The sequence below is a fragment of the Euwallacea similis genome, chromosome 22 (genome assembly GCF_039881205.1).
Source record: "Euwallacea similis isolate ESF13 chromosome 22, ESF131.1, whole genome shotgun sequence".
NCBI classification, from domain to species: domain Eukaryota; kingdom Metazoa; phylum Arthropoda; class Insecta; order Coleoptera; family Curculionidae; genus Euwallacea; species Euwallacea similis.
Genome location: NC_089630.1, coordinates 1,378,228 through 1,397,811, shown reverse-complemented (window position 1 = coordinate 1,397,811; position 19,584 = coordinate 1,378,228). Strand labels below are relative to the sequence as shown.

General features: G+C 42.0%; 3 protein-coding genes and 1 pseudogene across 4 annotated transcripts; 1 reads left to right on the top strand and 3 right to left on the bottom strand.

Annotated features, from left to right (window-relative positions):
- Positions 1-2: 2 nt before the first annotated feature.
- Positions 3-10,367, bottom strand: trpl (transient receptor potential-like). Its single transcript, XM_066401167.1, has 21 exons — positions 10,321-10,367; positions 5,450-5,511; positions 4,472-4,596; positions 4,174-4,414; positions 3,984-4,126; positions 3,750-3,930; positions 3,501-3,692; positions 3,216-3,450; positions 3,007-3,159; positions 2,699-2,954; positions 2,510-2,643; positions 2,333-2,456; positions 2,082-2,277; positions 1,862-2,029; positions 1,578-1,803; positions 1,399-1,528; positions 1,267-1,347; positions 1,023-1,210; positions 424-969; positions 284-372; positions 3-234 (listed from the first exon to the last, which is right to left on the bottom strand). The coding sequence occupies exons 2-21, from the start codon at positions 5,504-5,506 to the stop codon at positions 94-96; spliced, it is 3,606 nt and encodes a 1,201-aa protein (XP_066257264.1). The 5' UTR covers positions 5,507-5,511; positions 10,321-10,367; the 3' UTR covers positions 3-93.
- LOC136416131 (transient receptor potential protein-like) lies at positions 5,181-12,375 on the top strand. The gene is made up of 18 exons (XM_066401171.1): positions 5,181-5,385; positions 5,657-5,801; positions 5,948-6,043; positions 6,088-6,230; positions 6,287-6,488; positions 6,541-6,711; positions 6,758-6,992; positions 7,050-7,202; positions 7,255-7,400; positions 7,456-7,562; positions 7,612-7,745; positions 7,801-7,924; positions 7,984-8,344; positions 8,399-8,621; positions 8,677-9,006; positions 9,063-9,221; positions 10,495-10,565; positions 11,994-12,375. Exons 1-18 carry the CDS (start codon positions 5,228-5,230, stop codon positions 12,333-12,335), a joined length of 3,300 nt encoding a protein of 1,099 aa, XP_066257268.1. The 5' UTR covers positions 5,181-5,227; the 3' UTR covers positions 12,336-12,375.
- Positions 12,376-12,386: 11 nt separating this feature from the next.
- On the bottom strand, positions 12,387-13,313 carry LOC136416298 (rhamnogalacturonate lyase-like; annotated as a pseudogene).
- A 492-nt stretch (positions 13,314-13,805) lies between these two features.
- Positions 13,806-19,234, bottom strand: Oseg6 (intraflagellar transport protein Oseg6). 2 transcript variants are annotated; one of them, XM_066401152.1, is made up of 20 exons: positions 19,117-19,234; positions 18,842-18,996; positions 18,534-18,752; positions 18,270-18,480; positions 17,933-18,219; positions 17,637-17,880; positions 17,349-17,585; positions 17,025-17,297; positions 16,814-16,961; positions 16,554-16,764; positions 16,121-16,501; positions 15,824-16,067; positions 15,503-15,774; positions 15,173-15,422; positions 14,863-15,122; positions 14,617-14,813; positions 14,452-14,561; positions 14,217-14,405; positions 14,088-14,164; positions 13,806-14,032 (listed from the first exon to the last, which is right to left on the bottom strand). In XM_066401152.1, exons 1-20 carry the CDS (start codon positions 19,129-19,131, stop codon positions 13,930-13,932), a joined length of 4,083 nt encoding a protein of 1,360 aa, XP_066257249.1. In that variant the 5' UTR covers positions 19,132-19,234; the 3' UTR covers positions 13,806-13,929. The 2 variants fall into 2 exon arrangements, with proteins under 2 accessions (XP_066257249.1, XP_066257250.1); XM_066401153.1 differs by lacking the exons at positions 18,270-18,480; positions 18,534-18,752; positions 18,842-18,996; positions 19,117-19,234 and having other exon boundaries at positions 17,943-18,042.
- Between the last annotated feature and the right edge of the window lie 350 nt (positions 19,235-19,584).

Sequence of the window (19,584 nt, the reverse complement as noted above, 5' to 3'; positions counted from 1 at the left end):
TTTTTTTATTCGTAAAAAGAGAGAAGAAATACATGAACTGTTTATTACATTAAAAATAGCGTGATTCAACCTCCTTGGATATGAATTCCTGGCTCACAGCCAGCCGTACTTGGGTTGCTTTTTCCTGCCCACATCCCCGACCTTCTGGATATTCCTTTGGCTCATTGGCGTTACTGGTCTGAGATCTGAACAAACCTGCAAAGTCTCGACAGGAGGCTTAAATTCTTCATCGACCTGCAACCGGCTAAATCACAGTTCCATTTCCCAAATTAAAATAACTCACTTGTTCTATTGGATCCTTCTCCACAAATTCCAACTTGGCTTCTTCAAAAACCTCATCTTGATCCTTCTCCACTGACTCATCCACGTCATCTGTACAAGTTCACCTGAATGAATTCCATTTACTTTAAGAAAATACCTTACCATTGCAACTCCCAACAGTATCCGGGGAGAAAATCTTGTTCAGCTCATCGGAGCTTCCCTTACTTCCTGAGTCCTCCGAAGTCGCAGCTGCTCTCTCATCTACAACGTGATCCTCCCTAGAGATATCATCTTCACCTCCGGATTTCACGGAAGAGTCACACTGCCTCGTTGGAGAGGGAGAGCTGATGCATTGGAAGCCAAACTGCTTGGGGCTGGGAATTTGTTTTTTTGCAGACTCTCTTTGATCTGAAGAGTCTTCACCATGAAGAGTAGGTTTTGATTTCTCTTCAAGGCGAGCTTTAGATAATTGTGTGGGTGTCTCACGTTTTAAATTTGCTGAAGGTGAACCTGTTTTTTCATCCTCAATTGGCTTCCTCAAGACAGCAACTGGGGAGCTCTGGACACTCTTCAAGTCAATCAGATCGGTTTCTGTGGGTACCTTCAGAGTCGCGAGTGGGAGTGGAATTACCGAGATAACAGGGGACAAAACCGAACTTTTCTGTTTTTGGTCCTCTATAGGTGAAACATGATTCGCTTTCACTGAGGCTGCAAATATTATCAAGATTAAGGATAATACCCCTAAAATACTAGTCAAGTACCCAAAGGTGACAAATCGTTGACCAATCGGGCTATCTCTTCTCCTGTGTAGTCAGGTAGGTCCACAGTCGGTTCAGATTGAGTCACCATGAAGCTCCTGGTGGCCAGCCGTTTCACTTCTTCCATGGCCTTTTGGAGATTCTGTTGCTTCCGAAATGAGTCTCTGCTGTGGCATTTTCCAATCTGAGATCTGCAATACGAAGGAATTAATTTAGCCATGAGACCTCGTTGCTTACGTGAGCGTACGCAATACAGGCTCCTTTCACCACTTGCCGCCACTTGTTTAAGCTCGAGCTTAGAGCTGCCATTTTGGCAATCCTTCTGAATCTAACGGAAAAAGAACCGAGAAAATTATAATTTTCTTGTAGAAGATCCTACTTTGCCAGAGAGGTCTCTCCTTCAGGGGGTGGGGCGTAAATGTCCTCGCTTTCGTCCACAGCGACAGGGGCCACTTTGAAGTCCTTCATCAGCCTCCTCTCCCAGACTTTCATCCTTTTGCCCAATATTGCTAGAATCGTGACTAAGAAAAGGATAAATTGAATGAGAGCGATTGCTACCTTTTTCCTTTTTCTCTGCGGAAGAGATGTCCATCCCGTTCTTGCTCAAGAGCTCAATGAGCTCGTACCGGAAAGAGGATATGTCGCTCTTCACTTCATTGATGTCGTCCTCAGTCACTAAGCTCTCGTCACACTTCCTATGCATCGCAGACACGTATCTCCACACTAAAGCCCTCATAACTGCAGTGTATCTGTAATCGCGCTCCTTCTCCTCCCTATTCCTCCTCTAAAAATAATTTCCCCAATTAATGACATCAACAACAAAACCAGAAGCTTTTACAAACTTTAGTGGACATTCTCCTAAATTTATCCTTCTTCCTCATCCCGAGCAGCTTGAAAAGGTTTTTGGGTCTGGGAAAGATGTTGAATGGAGGAGGAAGGGTTCCAGATTCCTCGAAGTAACTCATCCACAGCTTGGTCCTGGCGAACTTCCACTCAGTATCTGCATGTTCCTGAAAATGCGACTTGTGCAGGTGAAAAGCTCCATAAATGCCATGAATCTACCTCGATCATGGCGTATGAGTTGGACATCATGGCAATGAGGAGATTCAGCAAGACAATCACGTTGATCACGCTGTATGATCCAAACATCAAAAGCCCCCAAAATCTCGTGTAAGTTTTGATTCCTTTGAGCTCAAAGCTGTTCAAATCGACCATGCCGAATGAGGCCCAAAACAGAGATTGAGAAGACTCAAACACGCTATAACAAATATCATTTAAGTACTGCGCAAGGATTTTAGTGGGTTTGAGTTCACTTAGCAAATCTCCTCCACTTCATGCAGGAATCCGCAGCATTATCGAAATCTGGCTCTCCATTGGGCAAATGATAGCACTTCTGCTTTTCCAGATCCGAAAAGTACCAAAGCAGCTGGTTCAACCCTGTTAGAGAATTGTCTCGAACTCTAACTTGAGAATTGTGGAGAGGACCTTACCACAAGCGAAGGCGAAGAGAACCAGGGAGTAGATGAAGAAGAATTTGATTATGTCAATTACCATTCGGCCTAAGGAGATCTGCAGTGGGCCGAGATGGGGGTTTATTGAGAAGAGGTGGACTAGTTTCAAGGCACTGAAAGTGAAGAATCATTGAAGCTTTGGGGAGGAAATTTGAAGGATTTTGGAACCTGAAGATATTTGCGGCTGCGAAGAGGCCTTCGGCGATCAACTGAGGGTCAAAGGCGTTCCATTGCTCTCTCCTCAGGAAGGCGGTGCTGGGGTCCCTTTGGATTTCGGTGGTCTGCTGTATGTAGGCGACAACTCGCAGCACAAAAGTCAAGGTGTAGAACAAATTCCTGGTAAAATCTATGAAATTCCATAAGTTCCTGAGGTAGCTTTTAACGCCTTCAGTGAAAATCTCCTGCGTCTCCTCGACTATGAAGCCTGCGATTAAGTTTCTAGAATCTCAAATTCGGAACTTTCCACGCGATCGTACCCACTACGTATATCAACACAGCATATTCCAGAAAATTCGGCATGTTCCCTCGCTGCTTTTGGTACTTCTCCAGAACATAAGCTTTCATTGATGCGGATCCGAAGTACTCAAAGAACAAGTCTTCAGCCCTGAGCGAGACCAATATGAGCAGCACTGAAGAGGTCAAAACTTTGATTACTTCATCAGAGCTTCTGCTTCAAATTTCATACACAGAAAGAAGAGATATGAGGAGGCATGAATCAAGAACTTCATGAACGGCTTCCTCATCAGCTTCGCAGACTTCGTTTCTGGAGCGATGGTGTAGAGGAGGCAGTAAAGTGGAAAGAAGAGGGCGACTTTCATAATAATCATGAGTTTTTTCCCTGTCGACTTCCTCCTGAAGCCCGGCACGCCCTCGTACCAGAGGGCTGCGAGTAACTGCTGGATATTGGGGTGGGCTACAAACTACAATTCTTGTTAACAGAAGAACCCAGATATTCAGCTGCACCGGCAACCTTCTTCTGCTTATACAATATGGCCAGCTCCAGCCTGGCGAGCTTCATATGCTCCCCTTCTTCGTAAGGGGGACTATCTGGGTCGTGGTTCAGGATAATGGCCAGCTCAGAAGAGCTTCTGGATTGCTGCAGCAAATCCACTGCGAATTGCTGGCATTGCTTGCGCAGCTCCATGTATTCAGATTTAGTTTCCTGGTGGTTCGTAGGGAATCAAGCTAAGAGTAATGCAATGATTATTCCAATTCTTACGGGTTCTGCAAATGCCAAGTTCTTTAGTTCCCAGGAAAGCTGGAAGGCTGTTAGGAGGGGGTCGCTGGAAGACAAGGCTATCAAAGAGGGGCTTGCCAGGGCCCGATACTCGTTTAACCTAGATAGAGAGTACCTCAAGGAGTCTTCTTCCGATTGGGATATGCAGGCATCGCACCCGCACCTGCAAATGGGGGACCCGTGCAGATGCAATGAGTCAGGGCAATGTGCTCATACTTGATATCATGAGGCATGGGAATGGTCGCTCCTCTGTCCAGCAGGATCTTCAAAATCTCATAGTTATTTCTGTGAGCTGCCAGGATTAGAGGAGTTATGTCCGGGGTAAACGTGGCGGTATTTATGTCCACTTTTTGCCAGCTCTGAAAACGACCGTTGGAAGCAGGAACAAAAGTGTAAGGGAGCTTACGTAAGGTTCTCCATCTTTATGGACGAGTTCCTCGTGTTCCAAAAGAAGCTCAACTGCCTCAACAAACTCGACGTTGATGGCGTATAAGAGCGCATCCCGAGTGTCGACCCCCATGACCACCAACAGCTCCACCATTTCCAGGTTTTCCTGGTCGATTCCAATGGTCAGGGCTCCTCTTCCCAGACTGTCTACGCAGTTGATGTCCAGCTGGGTCTTGTTCCTATGGGCCTTCTGGAGTATTCTGAGGTATCAATATTTAGTAAGTCCGACTGGTGATAGTGGTGGTAACAGAGCTTACCTTCTGACATTTGGTAAGTCGCCTCGTTCAATGGCTAAGAGATACTTCTTCTCTTCTAAATTCAGCGTTTTGGGGAGGTTGGGGAGAGGCACTGAAGCCTTGGTATCTTTGGCCTCCACATCGTCCTGCAACAGCAAGAAAAAACCTGGAAAGTTTGGATATTTCGGCTTATTCGAATTACGTCAGATTTCTCCATTGCTGTGGATCCAGGACTAGAACAGAAAACGACACAGTGAAGCAGCGAGCTTGAGGGAGAATAACGTGCAGGAATGTTGCATATCACGATGCTAAGGAGAAATTAAGGAACCACGATAGTGCACGTAAGTGGTTCCCATTTCCAGATTTAATCCCATTATGTAATTTAGCAAATTGGATTTCCCGATGGCGCCTTGAGAATTTAAATCAGGACAAGGTTGTTATAAGACTTGAAAGTGAAAATTTAGCTTGAAACCTTATGCAGGCCCGCGCGGGAACCTCCTTCACTGGTCGGGGAAGCCCCCTGAGTAGCCTCCCTGATACGGTCAGGAATTCTATCTCTCCCATAAATTATCCGGAAAAACAGTAATTACCTCGAGGTAATACGATTCCAAGGTCAATAGAGCAGTTCAACTTCCGTTATAACTTTCCCTGTAGGTACTCTAATCAAATTAAGCACGAATCGATCGAACTTGAGGGTTTTCCGAGATCTGCGTTGCACCTGCTGGGGCGATCCATTTAATCGTTGGATATTTGTCTGTCGGGATATTTTGAGGAAGCATGAAGGGGACGGAATCGCGGGAGAAGCTGATCCAAGACGTGGAGGAATCCTTCGTTTCCGGGCTGCTGCTCAATGACCCCATAGAGCGGCCCCTGTCGCAAATCGAAAAGACCTTTTTGCTGCACGCAGAACGGGGAGATTGTGCTACGGTTCAAAGGTAATTACATGTAATTCTGCACAAATACAGCGAACAAAGCACCACAAAGCTTTAACGGCCTTACCTTGTTGCTTCCGCCGATGTGGAAGAACCTGCCGACGGACCATCTGTGAGGCGACATTCTTGCTGAAAACAGGAAAAATACCTCACAAAACATCCTGCTAGTTAAGCTGACGATCACTCATGCATAACCCTAATCCACCCTGAAGAGCAAAGCAAATATGTATTCAGACAAAACAAACCTTTAGTCACGCTCAATTATGATTCTCAGGATCATAGACCAATACAAATCGCATCCAGAAGAGTTCGATATCAACTGTGTTGATCCACTCAATCGATCCGCACTAATTGCTGCAATTGAGAACGAAAATATCGAGTTGATGAGGCTCCTGCTCGTAGAGCACATCGAAGTCAAGGTAAATTAAAATATAATGTTGCGTGTTAGTTACGGATACCTAAAGCATGATCTCAAGAGATTATGAGCTGATTTAGACCTTTCGGGACGTATTTAGAGCCTCCGAGCGTCGCTCGTGCACACTAAAACAGCTCTTTCTTCATTTAGGACGGATTGCTGCATGCAATCAAAGAAGAGTATGTCGAGGCCGTGGAGCTGCTCTTAAACTGGGAGGAAGAGCATCACAAGTCCGATGAACTCTATGTAAGTCTAATACTCATCTTAGCTCTTTATTTAGCGATTTTTAGAGCTGGGAGCGAGTGGACCGCTCAGGGGCATCGTTCACCGCGGACATTACCCCCCTCATCCTGGCGGCCCATAAGAACAATTATGAAATCATCAAATTGCTTCTGGACCGGGGAGCTACCCTTCCGATGCCTCACGACGTCAGGTAGGTCGCGTGGTCGTTCCACATGGGGCAATGAGTTTGAGTTTCTCATGGTGCAGGTGCGGCTGCGACGAATGCGTTGAGTCGAGCAAAGCGGACTCTCTGAGGCACTCCCAGAGCAGAATCAACGCTTATAGGGCTCTATCGTCGCCCTCGTTGATTTGTCTCTCGTCCAGTGACCCTTTGCTAACGGCCTTTGAGCTATCATGGGACTTGCGCCGGCTCAGCAGAATGGAGACCGAGTTTAGAGCTGAATACAACGTATCTTTGATGGGACACTAAATTAACACCAAAACACATTTATTCAATGCAGGAAATGAGGAATCAAGTTCAGAATTTCGCCACCTCTCTTCTGGACCACGCCAGGACCTCGTACGAGCTAGAAATAATGCTCAATTACGACCCGAATGGGGAGATCTGGGTCACCGGGGAGCGGCAAACTTTAGAGAGGCTAAAGCTGGCCATAAAATACAAACAAAAAAAGGTAAAATTGCCGACCAAAACTATACCTAAATCACAAAATTCGCTAGTTCATAGCGCATCCCAATGTGCAGCAGCTACTGGCGGCGATATGGTATGAAGGCCTGCCGGGCTTCAGGAGGAAGAACATCATCGGACAATGCATCCAAGTGGTCAACATGGCCATGATGTTCCCCATTTACTGCACCATTTACCTGGTAGCCCCCCATTCCAACATGGGGCTCTTCATGAAGAAGCCCTTTGTCAAGTTCATCATCCATTCGGCCTCTTACGGGCTCTTTCTAAGTAACCATCATTGAGCGTTTATGTAGGGAAACTGTAGTGATCTCGAGAAAATTTTAGTGCTCTTAGGTGCGGCGTCTCAAAGGATTGAAATAGTGATTCTGGAGTTTATAGGCAATGAGTGGGTCCAGGATATGGTGGACGAGTGGGAGAGGAAGGAAAGAGGGGCTCTGTTTGGCCTGGCCGAGTGCGGGGTCATCGTGTACGTCATAAGTAAGGGAGTCTTTTTTAGCGGATGAAATTCTCGTAAATTCATAAAATTTAGGCCTGATTTGGGCAGAAATGAAGTCTCTATGGTGTAATGGTCTCCTCGAGTACGTCTCGGACCTGTGGAACATAGTGGATTTTATCACCAACGTATTTTACGTCCTCTGGCTATCGCTGCGATTGACCTCATACTATATTTGCTGGGTAATTGACTTTCTATAGTTATTCTAAATTTCTAAGCATTTGAGGCACCATCAAGAGAGACGAGCAGTTGGGCAAGCCCACATGGTACCCAAGAGAGGAATGGGATTCCTTCGAGCCCATGCTGCTCTCCGAAGGAGCTTTCGCCGCCGGGATGATCTTCAGGTGATTAAATCCCCATCCCTCCCTCACCTTAAAGCTACGTTTTTTTTAGTTTCTTGAAACTAGTCCACATCTTCAGCGTCAATCCCCACTTGGGGCCCCTTCAAATATCCCTGGGACGCATGATAATCGACATAGTGAAGTTTTTCTTTATATACTCTTTGGTTCTTTTCGCATTCGGTTGTGGTAAATTATGGCCCTTCTCAATATCCCATTAAACCCCACACTTCCCCTCAATCAGGGCTCAATCAGCTGCTCTGGTACTACGCAGAACTGGAGAAGAACAAGTGCTACCACTTACCCACTGGTCTGCCGGACTTCGAGAACAATGACAAGGCCTGCACCATCTGGAGGAGATACGCTAAGTAGCCCTAAGGCCACAAAAACGCGAGCAAGACTTAATTATAAAAAATCAATTTTTTAGCCTGTTCGAGACTTCTCAGTCCCTCTTCTGGGCCAGTTTCGGCTTGGTTGACCTGATGACCTTCGAGCTAACAGGAATCAAGGGCTTTACCAGGTTCTGGGCCTTACTTATGTTCGGCTCATACTCGGTCATCAATGTAATCGTCCTGTTGAACATGCTCATCGCCATGATGTCCAATTCGTACCAAATCATTTCGGAGAGATCGGACACTGAGTGGAAGTTTGCCAGAAGTCGCCTGTGGGTGAGCTACTTCGACGATGGAGACGCACTACCACCTCCCTTCAATATGGTTCCGACTCCCAAGGCTCTTAAGAGGAGGCTGGGTTGTGGTAAATCCAGGCTTGGCACTGAGAGCTTTAAGGTGTGTGTGTTTATGCTGAATGTAGACTCAGTTATGAAACATTTTTGTACGTAGAACAAATCCAGAGAAATATCCAGGCAGAAGCACGAAACCATTATGAAGCTGCTTGTCAGGAGATATGTTACTGCGGAGCAAAGGAAAAGGGATGATTACCACATAACTGAGGACGATGTAATGGAAATCAGGCAAGATATCTCCACCCTGAGGTACGAGCTCATAGACATCCTCAGGCAGAATGGCATGAAGACGCCTACAGTATCATTGGAGGACACTCAAGGTAACCAGTCAAGAACCATCGAAGAGGGCTCAGAAAAAAAGCTGCTCATTTTCAGTATCTGGAAAGAAGGGCAAAACCATGGAAAGGCGCCTCTTGACAGACTTCCACATAGGCATAGTCGAGGGAATCGAAAACGAAATTCAGCAAAATTTGGACGAGCCTAAAAACGTCTTCGGGCAGATTGCGAAGGTTCTGGGAAGGAGAACAACGTTCAAGACCAAAAAGAAGAATTGGAACGAGTTGGTCCGGAGAAACACCACGGCCAGCAACCCCATAGGGTCGGCCCAGGAGGCCGAATTTTCCAGGAGAAAGAGACAAAGCTTGCGAAAGCACATATTCACGAATGTTAATCAGCCCGTGCAGATCGAGGATGAGAAGCTACTGGGTTAGTTAATGTTTCTGTGGGTTTGTAATCTTTTCATTGATATTGGGTAATTGCAGAGTACAATCCGAAACTGGTCGAGGTCCCCAGGGGGGCTAGAGTGGCTTATGCCAAGTTCATGTCCAAGAAAATCGAAGAGGACTACAAGAAATCTGAAGACGAAGGAACTACTTGTTTGACCCCGAAAGATGACAGGAAACACCTAGTTAAGTTTGAAGGTATTGGCAAAGTTAGTTCGGGTTAGGGCGGGTTAGTTCAGGTTAGTTCAGGTTAAAGGTGTGCTCGGACGGAAAGAATCATTTGTCGGTGAGAAAACTATGAAAGAATACTGAATCTGATGAAAAGGAAAAAGAATGTCCAAAAGGAAAAGGAAACAACAGGAGGCTCAAGGTGTCTACGGACGGGAAAAATCTGCCGCCGTCTGAAGGAATGTCTTACGGCAGTTTCCAGACGGATCCATGGCAAAGAGGGGAGGTTTTAATGTGGGAATGTGTCTCCACAGGGGAGTGAATCCCACATAACCCGGTCATCAGGCGAACAAGCCGGATACCTATGAAAGTTTCCTCCTTTATAAAAAAAAGGTTAGTTCAGGTTGGAGTTCGGTCTAGATCGCGGATCTGGTCGTAACAGGGAAAGCAAAGGGGTAGCAAAAAACTCGTCAAAATACAGCTAGACAAGGCGAAACTTGCAGAAGCAAAGAAATCAACACTTAAACAATGGCAAGCGCAGTGGGACATCTACGAGAGATGAACAAAAACATTCATCGGAGACTTTGAGGCGTAGACTTGCAGAAAATGGGGAGATCATGACTATTTTTTAATTCAGGCGATTACAGGACATTTGTGAGCTATTGTGCAGAATGGGAAAGGAACGGGAAGCAAAGAGCTGGCATTTTGATAAAAATAACGACGCACCCGAAGAATGGGAAGAAGGAAGGAAACCAGGCGAAACCCTAATGGGCTGTGATGTGACCAAAGAAAACATTGCGAACGCGATGCTGAAATCCGAAAATCAAAGGAACAGCATAGCACAGCTGATTAGAAGAATAATGAAGGCAAGCAAACATGCGAAGACTGGAACTCGGTCCGAAGAAATGCTTCATGGCGGGGATGGGAGGAAAGGGAGTTTAGTCTGTCAATGATTCCTGGATAGGAAAACCAATCCGACATATAGTGGGCAAACCAGATCGCTTTGAGCCACCTCACGATGTCTGAATAGCAGAATCCCCTCAACCTCAGAAAAAAAGGTTAGTTAAAGCTAGTTCAGGTTAGTTCAGGTTAATTTAAGTAAGTTAGGTAAAAATTATATGATGCAGACCTGATTAGGGAGTCTTCAAACCATGGCACATATCACACATAAAATCTCATTACTGAGGAGTATCGAAGTAGTAACTGAGACGCATTTCAAAGAGTTTTAAGCAAAGCAAGGGGAAAAAGTGTTATTTTTAGACATTAAAATTTGTAAATCATATGCTCATTACTTTCTTTATAGAAGCTGTAATAGATCCAGCTTCAAATGAAAACAATGCGCATTCCAGTAATAGCAGCGAGGAGAGATTTACGGTAAGCAAGCACAGTGGTGAGTATATTAAGAAAATATGATAAATCATGAAATCGACAGAGGAGAAACTCAACATAAAGGGAAAACAAATTTATAGAAAGTGAATTATTTTACCAGTTTATTCCAGTCTTCGTTACTTCATATCTTCATGTCGCAAATATGTGAATAAGTACAGGAAATCTGAGGTGTTCCGTTGGTCAGTTCAGGTTAGTGCGAGTTATCTCTTCATTAAGTCTGCCTAAATCTTTTCCAGATCTGTTCTGGTAAAAATTGGAAGGTTTCGAAGTCTCTGATGTACTTTCTCCCTCAAATTCTGCACAGCTACAGCATTTTTCAAAGTCGGAACTATATCAGAATGTTGCTCAAAAAAATTTTTTAAATTCTATCAAGCAAAACTCCCTTTTATGCTTTTTTTTAATATTTCTAAAAATATTTTCTAACATACATAATATACTGCGAGCCATAGAAAAGTGAACACCCCGTGAAGAGGTACAGGAAGGCGTCGGAGAACTATAGAACCCCAAGATCGCGCCTTAAACTTTTGGCGTTAACCGACAGATTCAGCTCGTCAAAGGCGCTGGCAGACCAGTGGATTGCTAAACCCCATCTTGTGCTACTTCTTACCGTTCTTCATGGACAAAATCAATTGCCATGGTGCAGAGAACGGGTGGCGCCTGGAATGGGACACTGAAGCTATCAGCGACGAATCCAAATTTTGTCTGTTTATGCATGATGGTCGTGGAAGAATGAGAAAGGGACGAGGTGCACCCCATTGTAGGAATAATGGTGTGAGATGCTGTAGTTCATAGTAGCAGGTCATCTTCGGATTTCATCAAAGGCGATATGATCACTCAACGGTTGCTATGGATTTCCTCCAATAAAATAGAATTAATTTGTTATCTTGGCCACCCCGACCTCCAGACCTACCATCCATTGAATATGTCTGAGACATTCTGGATAAAAGGTTACAAAATTTGCCTTATCCCCTATAAACCCTAGCGATACTCTGCAGTACCGTACAAGTATCGTGGAATGAGATCCCTCAAGAGGACTTCGATCATCTCATTAAATTGATGCCTCGACGTGTCCAGGAGTACGTAAGACAACGCGGAGGACCTACATGTTATTAAGTTTTTTTCAAGTTTTAGCCATCGAATTTGTTAAATTTATTTAACGATGTGCTTAGATCAAAGCATTCTTACGGGGTGTTCTCTTTTCTATGTCACGCGGTATGGAATGTATCTAAGAATGCACTATAAATTATCTTTATGTTCTATTAATACGCGTTGCATAAACAGAATAATTCCATATGTCTTCCCCTGTTTATAGGATCGCAATATCCCAGACGTGCTGTTTATTCATTCAAGAACATATTCATTAGAGTGCTGAAAACTCGACTGCAAAAGTGATTACAATACTTTCCTTTCCAGGAAGCTCATATTGAAGAACCACCTCTACTGCAAAATCCTGAAAAAACCCCTCCTTCAGCAGGCATAAATAATACCAGAAGAAGTATTCCTTGTGAAGAACGTGTAGTTCTTGCAGATCACCCTCAAGAAGTTCCCCCAACAGCTTCTCCTGAAGAGGAACCTGCTGATCCTAACGCAGCGAAAAGTGAAGAAGAAATACCACACACAGTTCTAAATGTGGAGGACTTAATGGAAGTTGTTCCGGAAGTTGAGCAAGGCAAACCCAATCCTTCAAGCCCACCCATCAAAATCGAATCCATGAAATCCAAGCTAACTGGGCAAAAGCGCTCTGGATGGATTTAATCTACTGCAATTTTTTATCAATAAAACCTGAAATTTTAAGTCAATTTATTCCTATTTATTAACTTGCAAGCTATTCGCGTCATATTTAATAGCTCCAGATTCAATGGTAAGTTCCAAGGTATTCTCTCCACTAACTACCCAATCAATCGGAACATCTAGGAGAACAGACCTAAATCTACTGTTCTGCATCGTGCTTCTGTAAATTCTTTGATCGTTGTGCAAATCCACATTTTCAAGAATAAATCTTTTTAACTTTACTTGAAGGCTTGATTTGCTGGCTTCACCCAATGGTAGGCGAAAAGTCCTCCTGAAGCCATCTCGAATGTCTTAATATTTGATCTTCCAGGTGCCTGGTTAAGACTGGCATATTGGCAATGAATGAGTTGAGGAATTGAAGGAGGTTTGCTCCCCTACCAAGCATTTCTTGAGTCGCTTTCACCGTTAACAAAGGTGGCCTTTAGGGAAGGCTTGAATTCTTACTTGTAATTATGTGGTTGGTCTGCAAGTCTGAACTCGCTTGAACACCTGCTTGCCTCGCCGGTGGATCAGAGGATGTTTTCTTGCTCAGTTATTGTGAAGTCCACTTGTTTTGTATCGTCGTCGTAATATCAAAAAATGATGAAAGAAAAAATAACAAAAACCTGTAAACATCTCTATAAAATCTTCTTGGTTAACGTCGCTGCCTTGTCCTGTTATAGGGTAAGCCACGATCTTATAGTATCCAGGACGAATACCTTCAATAATGAAATTTCCCTGTGGATCAGTGTTTTAGTGTTCTACAAATATTGCAGTTGCTGTATATCTATTGCTTAGCAACTAGGTCGTATATAGCAATAGTTGTACTAGCCTGGCCCTTTATTGCCCCCTTAAGAGCTCCTCTGAAAATTTTCTTCGCTCATATTCACTGGGATTAAATCGCGACCAAGTTCATACCATTTCAAGGAATACTGTTCACCAGCAACAAACTCGTAGGGTCATTTTCCCTTCTCTATCAAAACCTATTGGACTACATCGTTTAAAATTTGGGCATCTCCCCCGGTGAGGAAATACATTAAAAAGGACCCGTAGATGTGTTTCTAGCCACGAGGAGGTGAGAACGTTGGATTTCCAAAATGCGCACTGAAAAAGTAAGAAGAAATTTCAAAAATTCAATGCGACAATTAAAAAATGTTGTGCTTCAAAAACCACAATATCATGAAAACTTCGTTAAAGTTCTCTCAGCTCGAGCATAGTTCTTATAGGCGTGAGCGACATTATCAATCTACATATCTAATATTTTGCTTCTGAAATTGTATTAATGTAGTCAAGATTCCTTTTCTTGACATTTGGTGAATGAGGATTAGTTCAATACGGCAATTTCAGAAATACCTTTCAACCCATTTCCCTTCAAAAGAGTTCACTTTCTTAGAAATTACACCAGAGGATTAAAGAAAATGCTCATTATTGCACCATAATTTTTTATTGCACTAAAATTCTATTATAAAAATAACACCTAACATAAAAACAATTAGAAAACTTCAGCATGAGATCAAAAGTGCGTGTGGCAAGTCGTCCATGACTACTATATCTAATTATAATGTATTTGAAAATGAAATTATTCGATATTTAAATACTGATTGATGTCTCGTAGCTGTTCCAAATGGTTTGAATCAACAGCTTCTGAGCACATAGGGCAAGAGTCTTCTGTTTTCAACAGTCTAGAATCAAAAGTTGATAACTCATATAATACAGATGCATAAAAATGACATTTACTCAAGAAAATCATCCAAGAAAGCCGGAAATTCGCAGTTTGGGCAGGAAGTAAGGCCGTTGCGAGATATATGACGCCCCTGGAGAAAACGTTAACAAATCTCTGAAAAAAACCGTACAAAAGTATCTTACAGTCGCCACGCAAAATGGTAACTTATTCTTGCAATTATTGCACGTCATTTCAGTTTCTCGCAGTAATTTATCGCAGTAGGGACATGGAGTTTCTCTTTCCTCCGGGTCCTCATTTTCCTCCCCCTCTTTGCCAGCTTTGGGAGGCCTCCGAACGACTGCTTCGATTTTTTTAGCATATTTCTGATCAACCTAACAAAACCATTAAACTGAATCATCAATATAAAGTACCAATTACCTGTTTCCGATACTCTGGATTCATAAGGGTGGTGGCATATTTATAAGCCGCGTGCTTTAATCCGGCTCTATGGCACTCTATCACAGTTGAAGTCAAAATAGGAACAACATCTGTTACAGGGAAATGAATTACCTTTTGGCTCAAAAGGAAATAAAAATTACATACGAGAAGGGAATTTCGAAATATTGCTTGAGACTCGTATGAGAAGTCTTGCTCCCTTTATGTGATCTCCACGCTTCACGTGAAGTCGTACTAATATATAGCTGTGTAGCAGCATTAGATTTGTGTACATTTCCAAGGGAATTGTTATGTTGTTTTGCTTCAATTCCTGATACATTGCGAACAAAACATCATGGGCGTTTCTAAAATGTTTCTTTAACTTCTGCGATGTGCGCTGAAATTAATTGTTACCTATAAAATCCGTTAATTTGTTCTTCATTTGCTATTATTAGGGCCGATTTTGAAGCTTCCTTATATTGTTTTCTGGCCATGTATAGCCGAAACAAATATTTAGGGTCTTTGGGCACTCCGTCTGAATCACCTAACAGAAACTCTATGAGAGTTTGGGCCAGAGACTCGTCACTGGATGAAGCTACTACGTCGATTAATGTAGTTACAGCTTCCTTTTCTTTGGAAACTGATTTTGCAGCTGTGAGAAGCAGCTTCATTGCCTGATGAATTCCTGAATTGAATTGAAAGTCCAAAGATTTGAAGAACATACCTTGTGATACTCCTTGGCATGAAACCAATATTTCCCAGCTAGAAGTGGGTTTCTTTCGTTTTCGAAATATTCTGCGATTTTTGAGAAATCTTTGGATTTCACGTCTTCATCGGTGAAACTATTAAGAAGAACTTCCCCGTAAAGCTCAACTTTACCGCTTTTTTTGGCCAAGTCAAATGCGTCATCGATGCATTTTGAGATAACTAAGAACTTAATCGCAGAAGTGATATCATTTAATTGTTGGAAAAACCTGAAATTTATAAGATTGTCCGCAATAGGAAATCCTATAGCCTTAACAAAAAGCTTAATAAAATAAAACTGAGGACATACTTAGCAACCAGTTTCGCTCCTTCGACGCTCTTCGTTTCCTGGACAATATCAACGGCTACTTCTGGATTATTCAAGTGCTCCAAATGCAACCGAATCAGAGAATCGTGATCTCTGGCCCTTTCATATGCTTTAACTGCTTCCTCATATCGACCTTCCTGCTCTTTTGCTTTGGCGTATTGCAGGTAAATCTTATTCGAAGTGACATTGGGCAAGAGTTCGCCCACTTTGGACCAGTTTTTCAGGATAATATAATTCGATGCCGCTTTGTCGTACTAAAAACTACATTCTAACACAAGAAAAAAACGAATTATTTTAACTAACCAGATCACACTTCTGGAACAAAGCTGCAGCCTCTCCGAACTGCCTTTTTTTCTCTAGAATCTCAGCACATTCCTTCAGTAACTGTTTATTGTCCATTTCTACTGCGATACTGATTCCATGCCGATAATTTCCACAATTTAACGTTGTTCGGGCTATGCCGGCCCTGCACATGAAAGTATGGTCCGGATTAAGATTTTCCTGCAAGCCTATTTCGTAGTGCATCAGAGCTTCCGCGTAATTACCCCTATAAGATCCGTATTTTCAACGCAACTTCAAAACTAAAATTAACAAACATACAAAAACTCCAGTTGCTGTGCATACTCCCTGGATATCATGGAGACCTGCTCTTGCGCCACTTTCTTGGCCAATTGAAGCGCCTCCTCCCACTGCAACAGGTCTCTCCTCATCTCCAAAGCAATCAGGGGCTGATTCGACTTCAGAAACCATTTCTGTGCGTTATCATACTCATTTAAATACATGGCAACGTAGCCGAACAGCGATTTCCAGTCGTCAATGTCTCGGATTGTTTGGAGACAGAGCACCATCGCTACGTCCTCGATTTCAGAGTAAACCTCGATAGCAATATCAAGCTCCAAGTTTTTGAGGCATTCCATGGCTAATTGCAAATACAAGTCTTTGGATTTTAGGTTTTGGCAACTCTTCCATGCGGAGCGAAACCTGTTTAGATTTGTCTAAATTAAGAGTGCAAATTTTAAATTAAAATACACACCTATGTAAAGATAATTGTTTGTGGAAATTGGTTTCTAAATTTTTCCTGTCTCGATCTAATATCGTACTCATTTGAGAAACATCGTGAGTAGTTAAAGCCAGCTGGGATAATTGTCCACTAGATGTGGCACACATCACCTCGCCCTGATACATTATCAGAGGCATTTGCTTGGAAACAAGTAGGGTTTCACCAATTTTTTTTACTTGAGGGCCTGCAAAAATGTCTGTTTTTTAAGGGTTGTCCTTGAAATTCCTTCTTACCATCAATGTGCAGCTTAATGTATAAATAAGTATGTATGTCGTTGTCGTCATAAATGATGAATATATTTCGGTCAGAAATGTGACTGTCCCAGGTGACTCCGTTGACTTTTGGGGGCATGTTAGGGATAGAAATCAATTCGTTGGTAACCTTAAATAAAACATCATGAAGGGATTTTTCACCAAGGTTCGAGTAAAGACCCCAATCACTTACCGCATTATAAACGTATCCTAATCCTTTCTCATCAATCAGCACCAGTCTGGTCCCAGAGGGATCTAAATAAATATTACTAATACCCACATTATGCTTATATTCTATGGCCTTAGCCCATTCCTCTACATGGAAGTAAACCAAGTGTCCCATATCAGTGCCATAAACCAAAAAATCCGTTGTAAGTTCGTGGCATGTGATTAAAAAATTTTGGTTCCCTTCCTCAGGAAATAGTTTGGATTCGCGGTCTTCATGGCATACCTCTGGTTGCTCGATCTAGAAGACCACTGTAATACCAAAACAACCATTATAATTATTTTAAAGTACCATGTGTAACTGAATTTTTCCTTCAAAGAGAACTGAAGCATATTCTGGATTTAATTTCACACTAGTCACTGCTCCCAAATACTGCCTGTCGGCCACATTCAGGGGCATATCATCAGCTATTTTGGTTAAGTCATAAAACCAGATTCTGTTGTTCATCCCAGCAGCCAAATGGTATTGACCCACCCCAATAAACGATGGTTCGATAGATAAATTCACAAAAATTGGCTTGAGTTTGTCCTAAAATCCTTTACATTACCCAAACTTGACGGAGAAAACTATTTATTATACTTTATCTGCAGCATAACTATATATGCTAATTTCAGTTAGACTAGACAAAATCGCGATTTTAGGCGGACAAACTGCAGTCAACAACTGCATATGTGATACATAAACATTAACTGAACCACCTTTGGTTACAACTGCAAGTAACTGTCCATCAGCACTCCATGAAATACTATCCAGGCCCACCTCTTGAGGCAGATTTATCACACTTGAAGTTTCTTGGAGATTGGACAAATCATGGATTTTAACACTAAAAAAATATATAACGGTCAAGTTGATTTCAAAAAGAAAATGCAGCTAACCTGTTATCACCACATGATGCAGCTTTTCCTATCAATTCACAGATAGTTATGTCTGTTAATATGTTTTTATGATTCCGGATTTGAAACAGCTCCTGTCCCACCTCCTTTATGTGGGTAGATATGGAAACAAAAAATCCTGCAGAGAATCCTATTAAAATGTAGCCATCTCCATACCACTTATAGGAAATGATTGAACCATAATGTTGTTGAAATGCTAATTCAAAAGGATTGTCTGGATCAAGTAATTTGTACAAATAAAGAGTTCTTCGGCCTACTATGGCACTAATCTAAAAGGGCTCTAATCATATAGGGTCTCAATTTGACATAATAATTATACAGTGTTTTCTCCTCCCAGCCTTTCATCTATCTTAATTTCTGAAAAATGTATATCTGAAGGCTCTGCCCTCAAGCTTATTACTTTCAGAGTATCTCCCTCACTATTACTAACTGAAATGGTTCTATCTTCTGATCCCAATGCAAGCAAATTCTCCTTATTCCAAGCACCACAAGTAATCTTTTTTGTATGTTTCCCAATTACTGGAATTCTCCTAAAGCGATTTTTTAAATCATTTAAAAAAAATATGTTTAGGTGTGAACTAACTTTGAGGTATTATGATTGTAAATTGATACATTCCCCTTGGTTGTACCAACAGCAACTAATGGACTTGTTTTAGCCCATGTCAAACATGACATGTAATCTTTTAAGCCTACATCAATAACGGTTTTCTTAGAGGCGTTTGCATCCCAAATAATTAACTGGGATTGGCTGACAATGCCGAGAAGGTCACCATCACTGTCCCAACCAAAGCTTGTACACAAACTTAAAAAAAAGTTGCAAATATGTATGGAAATCTCAGTGAAGCAAATATAACAAATGGGGCATATGCTTAGATGCCAAATAATGCTCACTTGGGCAAGCGAATTCTTTCCACAATTCCTCCATAACGGTCAAATATATTGACCATACAGTCAATGCCTGTTGTGGCCAAGTACATGCCCGAACCTTTTTGCCATGTTACAAATATATCTCCATTTCCGTGGGGCTGCTCCAGGCGGAATAGAAGCTAAAAGAACATATAAATATTGGAATAGGTTTCAAATTCTTTTGGGCAGTTCAAGTAATGGCAAATTAATATTTTCGGCAATATTTAAAAGAAAGTTAGGGACTAATTTAATAATTATACCTTTTCTGATCCCATAATGTGAGTTAGTCATGAAGATTAATGATTAATTATTAAAGAAATTAAAGCGTGAATACAAACAAAGCAAAACCAAGCAACAAATTTAAATGGCAAATGTAAACAAAACAAATCCAGTAGGAATGTGGCTGTTGATTTTGTAGATTATGTTGCGTCCTTGTTTCACACACACGTTTCCGGCTTGGTAAGAGGAAGAGAGGAAGCATTTCTAAAGCGAAATAGAATGTTTAGTTTATAATAAAAATTCATCACTATTATAGCATGAACCTGAATACAGTTAGCATTAAAGAAAAGTTCTGATTTCTACAATTGAATAAACAACTATTAAACTATAATTATTTCGTTAGAATGATATATTATACATAATTTACATAATAATTTACAATCTTTAAACAAATTTTTCTGACCTTCAGAGTCGGTTTTAACCTCAAAAAAATCTAAGTCAAAGAATCA

Excerpts from the sequence above, each read along its gene's own strand:
- LOC136416131 (XM_066401171.1), top strand. The coding sequence starts at position 5,228 with ATGAAGGGGACGGAATCGCGGGAGAAGCTGATCCAAGACGTGGAGGAA. Across the intron at positions 6,044-6,087 it reads ACAAGTCCGATGAACTCTAT|AGCTGGGAGCGAGTGGACCG; the intron begins GTAAGTCTAATA and ends AGCGATTTTTAG. Across the intron at positions 6,231-6,286 it reads CCGATGCCTCACGACGTCAG|GTGCGGCTGCGACGAATGCG; the intron begins GTAGGTCGCGTG and ends CTCATGGTGCAG.
- trpl (XM_066401167.1), bottom strand. The coding sequence starts at position 5,506 with ATGTCGCCTCACAGATGGTCCGTCGGCAGGTTCTTCCACATCGGCGGA. Across the intron at positions 4,597-5,449 it reads ACATCGGCGGAAGCAACAAG|GACGATGTGGAGGCCAAAGA; the intron begins GTAAGGCCGTTA and ends TTGCTGTTGCAG. Across the intron at positions 2,457-2,509 it reads TCTCTTCGCCTTCGCTTGTG|GGTTGAACCAGCTGCTTTGG; the intron begins GTAAGGTCCTCT and ends ATTCTCTAACAG.
- Oseg6 (XM_066401152.1), bottom strand. Across the intron at positions 17,586-17,636 it reads ATAGTTATGCTGCAGATAAA|GACAAACTCAAGCCAATTTT; the intron begins GTATAATAAATA and ends AAAGGATTTTAG. Across the intron at positions 14,165-14,216 it reads TACCATTTTGCGTGGCGACT|GGGCGTCATATATCTCGCAA; the intron begins GTAAGATACTTT and ends CGTTTTCTCCAG.